This window comes from Gopherus flavomarginatus, chromosome 12, assembly GCF_025201925.1.
Source record: "Gopherus flavomarginatus isolate rGopFla2 chromosome 12, rGopFla2.mat.asm, whole genome shotgun sequence".
Lineage (NCBI taxonomy): Eukaryota > Metazoa > Chordata > Testudines > Testudinidae > Gopherus > Gopherus flavomarginatus.
Window position 1 is genome coordinate 47,814,511 of NC_066628.1, and position 14,317 is coordinate 47,828,827.

The window sequence follows — 14,317 nt, forward strand, 5'->3', positions numbered from 1 at the left end:
TGAGCCCTTATGGTGGTTATTCCACCTGTGTAGAAACTGTATGAGCCAAGAGGAACGTAAGGAGGATAGGAGGCAGGAAGTCATAGACTCACTGTCCTAATACCAGAAAGGCATGAAAATAAAAGATTTCATTCAATTCTCTTAATTCCACTTCTACTAAACAGCAGTACTAGTGTGAGGAGGAAATGGTGACCAGAGGGAAACTGTTCTGGAAAGTAAAGTGAATAACTAAAAACCCAGAACTTTCATGCAAAACAGCTACAATGCCTGGGACCCTTACTCATTTGTTGTCTAGTTTTTTTCCCCCTTTTCGTCTCACCCCGCTTATTCCCCTCACCTGCTTTCCCCATCACTGGCTTTTTTCCAGGGTAATGAAGTTTGGAAACCTTACATCAAAGTGACTTACAAATGAGGGTGTGGTAAGTCACATGCTTCTGGCTCCTTTACCATATTTAGCTGCAACCTTTCCAGCTTGCTGCAATTTACAGACTTAGGCCTGGCGGCCCTGCCAAGTAACAAGTTACTGGCCTGTGAGGTCCAGGGCGGATGGCTATTAAATGGGAGCCCATCCACTCTCCACAGTATGAAAGCAGAGGAGAGAGCCTGGAAACTCCTGTGTGCAAAGACAGGGTAAGAGTGGAGGATTTTTTATGACAGAAACACCACCCTGTTGATGACTAATTAGACTGAGCGGGCTCCAGATGGCCAGCTTCTTTAATAACACCAATTAGGGATCCAAATATTTGTGTGCAGTGCCCTTTTTCCTAGAAAGCCTGAGCAGCAATGGAGGCCTCACATTTTTGCTTCAGACTCAGGTCAGCCTTGCGATCCCTGGAACGTGAGTGTGTAACTGCAGATGTGAAGGAGGAAAATGGGAGGGATTCAGCAGGGATTGAGATAATTAAATCTCTCTTCTGACTCTGAGCTTTATCCCAGGCCAAATTATTTTTCAAGATCTGAAAAACTCTGGTTCATCAGACTCCCACCCCCATCATTTTTTTTTATTTTTGCAGCAGCCTTCGTTCTCCCAGGTTTGGGCAATGAGTAGAAATAGAAGAACTGTATCACTGTGAGAAAGAATGCCCTGCTCCTAACTTGAGCAGAAGTTGTGAGTACTGGGTAGCTCAGAAGGTTTCCATCCTTGTTTTGCAGACCCAAGAGGTTTACCTTAGTGTATGTGAGCAACTGATTTTTGGGCACTTATCCAAACTGAATTGAATCTTCTGAGGTTCTCCAACCCCAAAAGCCGCTCATTCTGTCTCATTTGCATAGCTGCTATTACCACAGCATCTGAGCACCTCACAGTTGTCTTTATCTACATTTATATTTATCTTCCCCTAATCTGTGTGATGTGTTATCTCCATTTTACAGTTAGAGAATTGAAGCAAACAGAGGCTAACTGAATTGCCTAAGGTCACAAAGGCAGTGCATAGAAGAGCAGGGAATTGAACACAGGTTTCCTCAGCCCACACTGACCACTAGGCAAGTCTTCCTCTTGCTCTCTCATGTGATATACTTCAGGACCAATGGGCAGGGACACTTGACTCCACTCCTGTCATGGGACAAATTTTACAGCTCTTAACGCACATTGAGAAACACTTGCTCATGAAAAGCAATCATATTGTCGCATCAAAACTTTAATACAAATTGACACATTTTCCCACACCATTCTGGCTTTGGTGAAACAATATTTTTTAGAAAAAAAAATGTAGAGACATTTACCCCCAGTCCAAATTTGGCCTGTTGTATGTGTTAGATTCAAAGAATCAACATGGAGAGTCCTCTTCTCCTGAAGATGGCATGGGAGGAATGCTGGTGGGTTCCAGAACATACATTTCCAAATAGCCTTAAACATGTGTGAGTGCATTGGACTGAATTAATCACAGACATTATGAGGTTTGTGGTGTGTCTGAGTTTAACAATAGCAAAAGAATCCTATATGAGAATTCCCGGACACATAAGACTAATATAGCCCATATATGTTTCATGAAATGCACTGCACACAGTCACCCAGCTCTTATAAAAATGTCTGGCATGGGAGAATGCATCTGAAATGTAGCATCAAATGCAGAGGAAATTTTACAAAAAGTAAATGAACTAATGCTTTATTTTGTGTACAATATGTATATTTTATTAAAAGGATCATAAATACTGTTGACTAACACGCTCACCCACCCCCTCCCTAATCAGGAAGAGCCACACACAATGCAACACAGCCCTAGCAGACAACATAGTGTGATCACAGCTATCTCGCTGTGATAATCAAGGAATGCAGGATTTGTTGGGGTAAGCCATCTGGGTTATTTTCCTTCATGAGGGGCAGTGATAGGCCACAGAGAACTCAATGCACCAAGAAAGCAAATACAGAAGGTGAGCTTTGTGAGCCACTGACAACTGAAAATGCCCATTTGTTTGAAAAAAGAGGCATATCTTGCAGTTTTCAAGATGTTACCGGCAGAGCAGCAGGAAATAGCTGTGGCAACGTACTTATTTCCCAAATTCCTTCAACAACAAAATGAAAAGAACTAGAGAGAGAGAGAGAGAAAGTTTGGGAGTTAGGCAAGGAAGGGGTGACATATGCCCAGTCTGATCTGAATGCCGGAGCATTTGATTGCATTTAGGTCCAAGAAAATAATAATAGCGATCAGCATTTCTCTGCTGGGTTTTTGTGAGTTTGTGCAAAGCCGGCGTCTAGCAAGCGGGCATCCTGAAACTCCAAAAGGAAATGTCTGAATAGTTTGGATTTCTGGCAGGACAGAGTCTGGTGGATGTTTACAGAGAGCAGCTCACCGCTGAGAGAGCAAAGAAACCTGCAGTAAACTGCCCCAGTGAGGTGTGTGATGAGATGAGGGATGGTGAGAGGATGTGTAAGGGCAAGATAAGTCTCTTGGGGTCTCTGATGTATTTTGGGGGTGAGCAATGGCAAATGAGAACAAAATTTAAAACAACAATATGGGGTACAGGAGTGACAGTCTAAAAACCCAGAGATTGAGCTCCTTTGTAGTTATTTATGGAGCTCTAGCAGGCTGGATAGGATTTCACTTGTGGTTTCTATTTTGTCCATCATCTCTCAAAAATGTGACAAATTCAATGAGCTTTTCAACCACCAGCCAGGTCCAGCACTTGCAAAACCATCCCACTCTCCCCCAGTCACACAGTCCTTTCTCCAAAGAGGCCCATTTTAATGACAGGCCTCCTGGGCTAAAGTGTTATGGAATTATTCTGACCTTCCTTTCCCCTCAGGCTCAGCTGAGTGTGCGTGAGGCACTGCAGCTGTGATCCAGTTGGACTTCAAAGTCTGTGTCCCTGCAAACTGTTCAGCCAAGATTCCATTACTCTCATGACAGGCACCCGATATTTGCAGGTTGTCCTATTTCCATTGTTTGAGTTCATGTAGTGCTCTTGTAGAAGTAGTGGAATAGTGCTGTTAATAATCCAGCATAGTGCTAATCGATTCAGTCTGGCAATGTCCCTCACACCTGATCTTCAGCACACCAGTCCATGCTGTCCCAGTCCTAGTCCCCCATCAGTTTTCCTGATGCTCTGCAATCCCCACACATCTATGTTAATACACCTCATACCTAAAGAGAAGCACTCCTGAAATCCCAGTCTTGCCAACCTTTCCAATGCAGTTTAATTCACATCTGTAACAACTCCTGTTATCCCAGTCCTGGGGCCCTGTACTGCTATGCTGATGCATCCTAATACCAACTTGCACACACCCGTGCTATTTTAGTAACGTGTTGCCTGCCTCAAGGTTCTGTCTCAATGAACATGGGAAGCATGTGTACTTTTGGGAATTTCAAGAGATGAGTGAGGAGGAAAAGCAGCAACTAGTAGCACAGGAGATACATGCCTTTAAGTTCAGATGATTATCTATAGCAATAATAAGCAATGTAGAGTATATCTCTATACCTTCCATGGGTACTTCTGGCCTTTAATCTGAACACCTGGTTTTAGCACACTAGCTGTGTTTAAGATTTGAGAGGCAGTCTAGTTTGACCTAGAAAATAAGGGTGGGAATGCTACTGAATTCCAATATAAACTGTGACAGACAGGTTGTCTTAAACAAGTCACATACACTCTCTGGCCTAGTTCTGGTTGCTTTGCATTGCTCTGGTGTGGCAAAGCGGCTGGAAAGCTGACTTAACCTGCTGCTCAGGAATTCAACTTGCACAAAGTGGAATCTATGGGTGGCCTCCAGCCAGAAAGACAGAGTAGGGATTGAAATCCTGCATTAGAACTCAAGTGTTGACATTGCTATAGTAAAGGGAGGAGGTACCTTCTGTCCACTGGTGATTTTCAAGATGGAAGTCAAAGGCCCTCTGGGGACAAATTCTTGTGCCCTGGCTAAGGTTCCTTGAGCGAACAGAACAAACTTAATACCCAGGGCTACCCATAAGCTATTTGCTGAGTGCATATTTGTTGTCCACATGATGACTGCACTACCAGAGTGGGCTCTAATTCATCATTATGTACACAATCCTTGGGTAATAAATGCAGGACATGAACTCCAATTCTATCCCAATTTCTGAAGCCCCTTTATAGGGTCAGGCCAGCTAACTGGGCCATTTCCTTCAGCACTCTGCTGGCATCTTCTCCATACTGCTTTGAGAGGTCTTTGGCCAGGCTTACGTTCTGAAAGTTCTCTCTCAGATTAACTTCTAGCCGTACTTGGTCCAGGTACTCTGGGTTTCCAGCTTTCACTGTCTCCTCCAGCTGACTCTGACGCTGAAGCACAGAGCAGACCATTTCCTGGAGCTTCATTTCCATAGCAATGACACACTTTGTGGCATGATTCAGCTCCCCTACCTGCCGTTGGGCCTGCTCCAATTTTTCAGGCACTTCTTTTTCCTCTGCAACAAGTGAAAACCTATAGCCCTCCATGTGCACCTGTACATTGCAGGCACCTAAAAGACAAAACAATGTATATCTTGGGATTTAGCTGGTTCTGGTTTTGGTCCAAGAAAGATGTCTAAATGCTTTTGTCACTAGAAACCTAAACTTGGCGCCACTGAGCTATTCACAGTGACTGACTGGGAAAGGAAAGCCGTAAAATTAGGTTCTTTCCAACTTCCTTATCTGTGGTTGTGTTTTGTGTGTGCGTGTTTTGTACAATAAAGCCATTTCCCAGTAGTAAGTCAAGCTCCTCCATGCCACTTGCTTAAATATACGTGGACCAATTCATCCTTGGTACAAACATATTGATATTCCCTCTAGGGAAGTCACTGGAGTTAAACCAGAGTAAATTTGACCCTTAATCCTCTGTCTTTTACCTGCCATTCTTTCAATGCAAACCATCAGGTGTTGGGTGAGTCTTTATAAAAAGTGTATTGAAAATCTGGTCTAATCTTCCATGAGATGCATCATTGTTCTTCCTATTATTGGCTTCACAAACACATGGTGCTTCTAGTTCCATATGGGATTTATTTAGCTCCTTGTTTAGATTTTTTTTTCTTTTTTTGCTGCAGTGGCTCAGAAGGTTAACATTACATAGGAAGGTTTGGATTTACTGCCAAGTGAAGAGTTACTGCACTAGAAAGCCAAATCTAAAGAAGGGGAACTTGAGACAGATTTGCAAGGTCACTGAATCTGGCTGGAAAAAAATTGTATTCCTCTACAATGTAGAACCAAGCTAGAAGCATGGCAGGTGGAAAAGGGTGTCCAAAATTCTTAGTATCTTGATGGCACATTGTGACAGAAAACCAGGAACTGGCCTTACAAGAATTAGCAAATCAGTCATATGCTTTTGTTAAATAATAGGGAGTGGTTCAGCTGTCTAAAGTTTTCCCTGCCACATGGAAGACCTGGATTCAATCCCAATCCTGGACTTCATGAGGACAGCAGGAACAAGAAGCAGTGTAAATGCAACTCCACCCACAAGTGGGATGACCCCTATCCTGGAACAGTGACACACACACACACACACACACACACACACACACACACACACACCCCGATCATCTGAAACCCTGTAAAAGGACGGAATCAGACTAGGTGCAGTGTTATTTTATGCAAATCAGTTCCCTATGTTCCCTCCAACCCCCAAGAAACATAGCCCTCCTGAATGGTGTGAAACATGATGTTTGGGGGAAAGTGAAGGCAACCATGGTGTGACACACAGCTTTGGAAGGCTAATCCTTAATAATACACTTGTTAATCTCTGCAGCTCTCCTGTGAAATGCAGACTCTTCATTGCTGACCTTCCTAGTAGCCACAAGGACTAGACAGATTCCCTACAGAGCCCAGCCAATGCTGTGCCCACATCAACTTGCAGGGGGGCACTGTTAGTTCAGTCTGAGGATTTGGTCCTCACTGTTTTACCATTGGCTTCAGTTCACTCTTAGTCTTTGTCTGCTTACCGTGCTGCTGCTTTATATTCTCTATGCAGGCTGCGAGACTATTAGTGGGAGCACAGCCAGAGACTTCTTTCAGCCTTTGGATGGCTTCCTTCATGGCCCAGTGATCCCCATGCTGCTTGTTGAAAGTTTCAGCGATATCTGAAAACAGCATGTCAATCTCGAGCACATTTACCAGTTTCATGGTGAGGGTCCCCTCCTTACTGAAGACATCTGCAACGATTAAAGACCCACAGGAATTGGAGTGTTAGCAAAATAATAAATCAAATGGGAAACAAAAAAAAGACTTGCATGAAATATGTGGAAGACTCTGGGCTACCGGCCATGCTCAATTACAAACTCATAGTAATATTTAGCAGTCCTCTTGATACTACCAGCTGGAGCCAGATATCTGTCTATCTACTTTGGTGCTTATCGAGTCCCAGTTCACATAATATCTGCTCACTTCATGATCTTTAATGCATTTATCTTCACAAAACCCCTGTGCAGCCGCAAAGTGCTATTACCCCATTCTGCAGATGGGAACTGATTCACAGAGAGATTACGGGTAAGATTTTCAAAAGTGCTTAAGTGATCTAGGAACACAAGTCTAATTTTCAGAGTGACTTAAGTGCCTACCTCACTTTTTAAAAATGGGATTGGTCACTTAGGCGTCTTTGAAAACTTTACCTTAAATGACTTTCCCAAGGTCACACAAGAAGCAGAGCAGAGAACTGAACTGAGATCTCCTGAGTGCTCTGCTAACTACAGCACCATCCTTCTTCTCCTGTCTTCTAGAGTTTTGATCAGTAGAAACCATTTTAGGGTAGGAAGGCTGGACAGGGCATTAGTCTGAAACTTTGGAGACCTTGGCTCCATTTCCATCTTAGCCACAGACATCTTGTGAGACTTTGTGCAAAAGACAAACAGAGATGGTCGGAAATAAATAGATGGAATTCAGCAATGACATATGCAAAGTACTGCACTTAGGAAGGAATAACCAATTGCACAAATACAAAATGGAAAATGACTGGCTAGGAAGGAATGCTGTAGAAAAAGGATCTAGGAGTGGTAATGGATCACAAACTAAATATGAGTAAACAGTGTAATACTGTTGTAAAAAAGTGAACATCATTCTCAGATGTATTAGCACTGGGAGGAGTGAGGTAAACAAGACGTGAGAATAATTCTTCCACTTTGTTCAGTACTGATAAGGCCTCCACTGGAATACAGTGTCCAGTTTGTGGCACTACACTTTGGGAAAGAGGTGGACAAATTAGAGGAAGGTCTAGAAAATATGACCTAGGAGGAAAGATTGAAAAAATTGGGTTTGTTTAGTCTGTAGAAGAGAAGACTGGGAAGGGGGCAGACACGATAACAGTCTTCAAATATGTAAAATGTTGTTATAAAGAGGAGGGCGATAAATTGTTCTCCTTATGCACTGAGGACAGGACAACAAGCAATGGGCTTAAATGCAGCAAGGACGGTTTAAGTTGAACATTAGGAAAAACTTCCTGTCAGGGTAGTTAATCACTGGAACAAATGACTTAGGGAGGCTGTGGAATCTGTCACTGGAGGTTTTTAAGAACAGGTTAGACAAACACCTGTCAGAGATGATCTAGTTAATACTTGGTCCTGGCTCAGTGGATGGGACTGGACTAGATGATCTCTCAAGGTCCCTTCCAGTCCTACATTCTGTGATTCTATGATTTAATTTATTCTATGCCTCACTTCCCCGTACATAAACTGAAGATAATGCTTCCTCACCTTACAGGGGTGTTGGGGGGATAAAATCCTTTAATGATTGTGAGGTGCTCAAATCTTCTCCACTAAGCAAATGTTTCTTATACTTTGCAACATAATGTTTAACAGAACACGTTGGCTAAGAATTTCAACTCCACTTAGAGCATTTGGCTGTCCAGTTTCCAATAACTTTAATGGGCATTTGAGAACCAAATCCCTTAGGTGATTTTGAAAAAAAACAAACAGTTGCACCAAAATAAGTACTAGCATCCTAGTTAAAAGTTGAGGTATCTAACTGGAAATCAGACCAATGGTTCCATGACGACACACTTAGACCATAGTTTGTTTTACAAACCTGCAGAAAATCTAATTGCATCTCCCGAGCAATGGAACACATGATCCATTTGCTAGTAATATTTCTAACAAATGTCACAGCAACTTTTTTTTAAAAAGAAGGAAAACTCTAGTCAGATTTTATTCTCCAAAAGTAGGTTTCAGAATGCTTCCTTGCTGCCAGATTAATGCTGAGAGTGGTTTTCAAGAAGTATCTTAGTTCTAGTAAAAAAAAAATAAGAGAAAGAAAACACTTTTCTTCAACAAAAAGGAAAATTAAGAGTGCAAGTAATCCATTTGTAACTAAACAGAGTCTGCTTTCTGAGATGTTAGGGAAAACCTAGAATTACTCCACTGAACTCAATGGAGTTACTCCAGAGTCAACTGAAAGCAGAATATGGCCATTTATCTAGTTCCAGGTAGATCTTTTATTTACTTATTCAGTCTGTCTGAAACAAATACCTGTTTGGCAGCTTTCTTGAATACTGTAGAAAAGTGATTTGAGAGACTTTGAAACCTGTGATAAATGCCAAGCTGATAGCTCACTATACAGCTGTCAGTTATCCCATTTCCAGGTAAAATATTAGGGCTGGGTTTTGACAGAAAATAAAAATTTCAATAAGACAAACAAATATCATGGCAAGTCTCTGTTTTCTGCAAAAAAAATTGAGCTTTTGACAAAAAACCAAATGATCAAAAACCTGAAACACTTTGATATTTAGCTGAAGACCTATTGACGCTGGAAGAATTGTCCCAATTTGACACTTGCCTTCTCTTCATAAATTACTATAATGTCTATCACCATCATTTCTAACCCCTTTAAATATTCAGTTGAACATATTGCAAATTAAACAGTTTTTAGCTTTGGGGAAAATCCATCCTTGTCAATTACATTCTATTCTACCTCCTTCAATGATCCTCCAGTTTCAACTAAATTTGGTATTCTTCACTTCCTGTCCTAAATTGCTGCATTCCACCCCAAATGTGGCTCCACTTCAGCGTCACCGCATTAAATTCCTATACATGTTTGGTAGTTTAGTTTTTGGGGGGGATAAAAATTGTTATATATATGTGAGAACATTACCATTTGATAGGCTCTTTTATAACCACAAGCTTACAAACCCTGGGTGGAGGGGAGTCTGCTTTATTATTTTGTTTGCTTCTCTTGATTGCCCAAAATGGGAGCCTGAGCCCTGGCCTACACTACAAGTTAGGTTGAATTTAGCAGTGTTAGATCAATTTAACCCTGCACCAATCCACACGACGAAGCCATTTTTGTCGACTTAAAGGGCTCTTAAAATCAATTTCTGTACTCCTCCCCAATGAGGGGATTAGCACTGAAATCGACCCTACTGGGTCGAATTTGGGGTAATGTGGATGCGATTCGATGGTATTGGCCTCTGGGAGCTATCCCAGAGTGCTCCATTGTGACCTCTATGGATAGCACTCTGAACTCAGATGCACTGGCCAGGCAGACAGGAAAAGCCATGTGAACTTTTGAATTTCATTTCCTGTTTGGCCACCGTGGCAAGCAGATCGGCACAAGTGACCATGGAGTCCCAGAATTGCAAAAGAGCTCCAGGATGAACCAAATGGGAGGTACTGGATCTAATCACTGTATGGGGACACGAAACCGTGCTATCAGAACTCCATTCTAAAAGACGAAATGATTAAGCGCAGCCAGACACCAGGGCAGTTAGAAGAGTGCAGCAGGTTGTGCAGCGCATCAGAAAAGCTTTGAAAACCGGTTTCATGACTGGCCAGGCTACGGTGTGAAAGTTCTGTTTGTTTCTCCTTGATGAAAACCCTCCTCCTTGGTTCACTCTACTTCCCTGTAAGCCAAGCGCCTTCCCCTCCCACCTTTGATCTCTGCTTGCAGAGGCAATAAAGTTATTGTTTCAAATTCATGCATTCTTTATTAATCCATCACACAAATGGGAGAATAACTGCCAAGGTAGCCCAGGAGGGGTGGAAGAGGAGGGAAGCACAGGGGTGGGGTAGTTGTAGGGGCACCCCGTAGAATGGCATGCAGCTCATCTTAGAAGCGGGGTATCTGGGGCTCTGACACGGAGCGGCCATTTGCCTCTCTGGTTCTTTGGTAGGCTTGACTGATATTCCAGGGAGGACTGAATCTCCATTAGATGAAACTTAAAGAAGGGAATGTCCTGGAGTCACTCCCGTTTATGTCCAGGCGCCCCCGATCGACCTCACCGAGCCAGCCAGGAGCACTCATGCCTGCCCAGGCACCCCCGACCTACCTCATGAAGACCGGAGAGGAGCACCCATGTCTGCCCAGGAGCCCCTGACCGACCTCATCGAGGCCGGACTGGAGGAACCCGGAGACAGCAGCAGATGGTACCATACGGCTGCTAACCATCTTTGCTAACTTGCAAAGGCCAGGAACTGCTGCTGTGTAGCACTGCAGTACTGCATCTGCCAGCATCACCCAGGAAACGTAAGGTGACAGTGAGCTGAGCAGGCGCCATGCTTGCTGTGGTATGTCGTCTGCACAGGTAACCCAGGAAAAAAGGAGAGAAAAGATTTTTTGCCATTGCTTTCACAGGGGATGAGGAGCCTGACGACATGTACCCAGAACCACCCGCAATAACGTTTTTGCCCCATCAGGCACTGGGAGCTCAACCCAGAATTCCAATGGGCGGCAGAGACTGCAGGAACTGTGGGATAGCTACCTAAAATGCAACGCTCTGAAAGTCGATGCTAGCTTCGGTACTGTGGACACACTCCGCCGACTTCATGGTCTTAATAGTCTTAAGTGGAGACACACACAATCGACTGTATCAAATCCATTTCTAAAAAATCAACTTACATTAAACTGAACTAATTTCGTAGTGTAGAGATACCCTGAGAGAATACGTGGGTGTGTGCATCTATGTACACACACATATATATGCTCTCAGCAATGAAACGTTTTTGGGTGAATACCAGAACTTACTAATTATCACTTCAACCACCATCTAAAAATAAAATGTCCAAGGAAAATAGTTAAAATCTTACCACCACCAATGTCTCTACAGGGTTGTTTTGGATAGTGTGCAGTAAGAGCTTCCCTCTGTGAAAGAGAAGAAAAGTTATTATGTCTTATGCAAGGGCTTCAAATTGAAGGGGAATGAGCTTTGCTTATGCTAAATCAATACTGACATCTTCACCTAAGGCTGGAGGGGAATATTAAAGACTAGCCAAGAGGATGTCTCCCAATGTACTGGATATTATTTACAAGTATAACTCTAAAAGATGGGAGGGTTTTTTCAATCGGATCACACAAGTTTCAAGGTGACCAACAAAGCTTTGATCCCCTTGACTTGTGTTGAACCGTGCCTTATTACACCAGGAGTAGTTTTGTTGAAGTCAGTGGGGACTAGTTATGGAATAAGGAATATCATTGTTGAGTAAGTTCTGGCCCAAAGCAAGGACAGTCCCACCCAAAGAAGACTGCTAAGAACCAGAAGAAAAATTGGAAAAGGTTTTCCGTTAAATAAGTCAGGTACAGTTACCTCATTTTCTCTCCTTAGGAAGATCCTGAGCTCGTGTAAATTATGATGTAGCTTGGACAATTTACCTCAACTGAGACTTTGCCCCCATGTGTTTATTTGCAAGCTAGTACCAAGAATACTTTCCCCAATCTTAGCTATTTTATAGAAAATTAGATGTCTAAACTCTGAGAACCAACCTACGTAGTTGCTCTTAGGCATTGTTTATGAGTGCTCTGAATTCTAACATCTATCTGTTGCTAGATGGAAAAGAATTTTCTCAGTTTTAGCAGCCATTACATTTTCAGAATTACCACTAGAAGTTGACTATTATCAATCTACTACACAGTTCATGATTAACTGTGCCAAACATACTCTCCAACTCTCAACGAAGACTTGGGACAAGATGCTAGAAAAACAATTTACCAATGAGCCCACTGAGTGTTTAATAATATTTAAACCAGAAAAATAAGGGTAAGTCACTTCACCTTTATCTGTGCCTCAATTTTTTCATGACTAAAATGAGGACACTATTTGATATCTACCTCATAATAGGAATCATATGGCTTAAGTAATAATGTTTGCAACGCTTTTTGAAAAGTAGAGATTGGAACAGATGAAAAAACGCAAATACAAAATTTTACAAATGTTTTGTTGACCATTCTTTTCTGTTTTTTTTTCCTCACCACAATTCAAAATGTAGAGAGAGTTGTTCTTCATAAGTTTGAAATTCAAAAAAATTCAGTCTGCTCTTCTTCAAATGAAAGAGCTATCTGATGAAAGTGTATTTGAGGGTAAGCATGCTGATGATCAGCAATGAAAATGATCACTTATGCTGGGTTGAAAAAGCTGCTAGGAATCTCCACCAGTTTTGGTTTTGTGGGTATATTTTTATATGAACTAATCAGAAAAATAAGCAGCTATTAAGGAGGGTACAATTTGGAGTCTGTTATCCCTTGGCACATGAATGCAAAAAGGTGCTATTTAAATATGAAAAAGTTAAGAAAAGTCAACAGTTAAAGAGGGGGATCTTTCATATTATTAATTATTACTATTATTCATGGATTAATTTGTTTGGCAATAGGGCCCATGAGCCCTGTTCATGGACCAAGATCCTCACAGTGCTACAGAAAGAGGACCCAGCCCCAAAATGCTTAGAAGCTCATACACTCTCTGCAGTGTCCAGAAAATAAATACAAGCATTTTCTAAAATAACGTACCAAACACATATTATTTTGGTAAATGTGCTTAGCTGTAGTAATTTACTGTCTGTCTCTGCTCTTATTTATGGTCAGACTGGCACCTTGCAATCTGCCCTGAGGAAGGGTCAGCCCTGGGAGAAAAGCAGACACCAAATTGTCACTGCTTCCTTTCACCCAGTGCATGGACTCAGCTGTGTAAGCCAGCACCACCGGGAAGTGCAGCCAAAGCTCTGCCCCTGCCCAGTTCCTGACCACTTGTGTCGAAGGAGGGAGTGGCAATTCCCAAATGCTGTGATCTGCAATGAGATTAGCCTGTGGAGGGGAATAATGGGTCATCATACGTCATCTTAAATCCCTGCACAGCCACATACACCAGTTCACAATTAAACTGTTCATAGGCATATATGAGATTTCTGGGTAAGTACACCTGCCTTTCCCTCTCTCTCACTTTCTCTGTACAATGCGATCTATTCAGCAACCATGCTCTGCCCACATAAGACCAGCCCTGCCCAGCATTCTAGGGCAAAAAAAAGGGTTATCAGTTTCCAATATTATTAGTCTGCTTGATTTCCCCCCACTAGGCACATTAATAACCCTGTTCCCCCCTATAACCCTGTTCCCCCCTTCCTCCTTCCTATCCCTGCTCTCCCAAAAGTTCGGTACTGCAGGCATTTTTTGCACACAACAGGGTAGCTGCTCTCTTACCTCTCCTGGAGCAGCTGAGACACAGTGGCAACAGCAGAAGAAGGACATGCTTAGCTACAAAAAAGAAAGAATGAGGCCGAAGTTCACTAGCGGGCAGTGGGCCCTTTAACCAGCTTGCATGCACCACTTACTGTACTGGAACACAAGAAAGCAAGTGCGACCCAAGCGAAGCCAGTGTTAATGGCATTGCAGACACAGGGAATTTCAGAGAGAAACCACTGTCCTGCCTAGAGATTCCCTGCCCAGGTTTCTTTCTTTCTGTGTTTTTTTCTCTTCAGCACAGTAATGGCCTCTGACAACTCAGGCTTGTTCCTTCTGCAAACAAACTGTTCATGGTCAAACAATTACTGTGTATCTGAAGAACTTACTTCCTCTTAGCAATCGCTCCCAGAACATACCATTCTTTTCTTCTGGGTGGGGGAATGACAGAAAAATGGCATGTACCAAGAGACAAGAGGCCAGCTGTTGAGGTTACTTGGATACTAAGGGCTAGGGTGCTACCTTGATG

The 14,317-nt window shown here is 42.6% G+C and overlaps 1 protein-coding gene across 1 annotated transcript; it reads right to left on the bottom strand.

Moving 5' to 3' along the window:
* Positions 1-2,134: 2,134 nt before the first annotated feature.
* LOC127033043 (uncharacterized) lies at positions 2,135-14,116 on the bottom strand. The gene is made up of 4 exons (XM_050920831.1): positions 13,810-14,116; positions 11,430-11,484; positions 6,363-6,572; positions 2,135-4,910 (listed from the first exon to the last, which is right to left on the bottom strand). Exons 1-4 carry the CDS (start codon positions 13,855-13,857, stop codon positions 4,543-4,545), a joined length of 681 nt encoding a protein of 226 aa, XP_050776788.1. The 5' UTR covers positions 13,858-14,116; the 3' UTR covers positions 2,135-4,542.
* Between the last annotated feature and the right edge of the window lie 201 nt (positions 14,117-14,317).

Bases quoted from the DNA above. Each gene is read 5' to 3' on its own strand.
- LOC127033043 (XM_050920831.1), bottom strand. From the start codon at position 13,857: ATGTCCTTCTTCTGCTGTTGCCACTGTGTCTCAGCTGCTCCAGGAGAG. The intron at 11,485-13,809 runs GTAAGAGAGCAG...TCTCTTTCACAG, and splicing joins TCTCAGCTGCTCCAGGAGAG to AGGGAAGCTCTTACTGCACA. The intron at 4,911-6,362 runs GTAAGCAGACAA...TTTGTCTTTTAG, and splicing joins GAATATAAAGCAGCAGCACG to GTGCCTGCAATGTACAGGTG.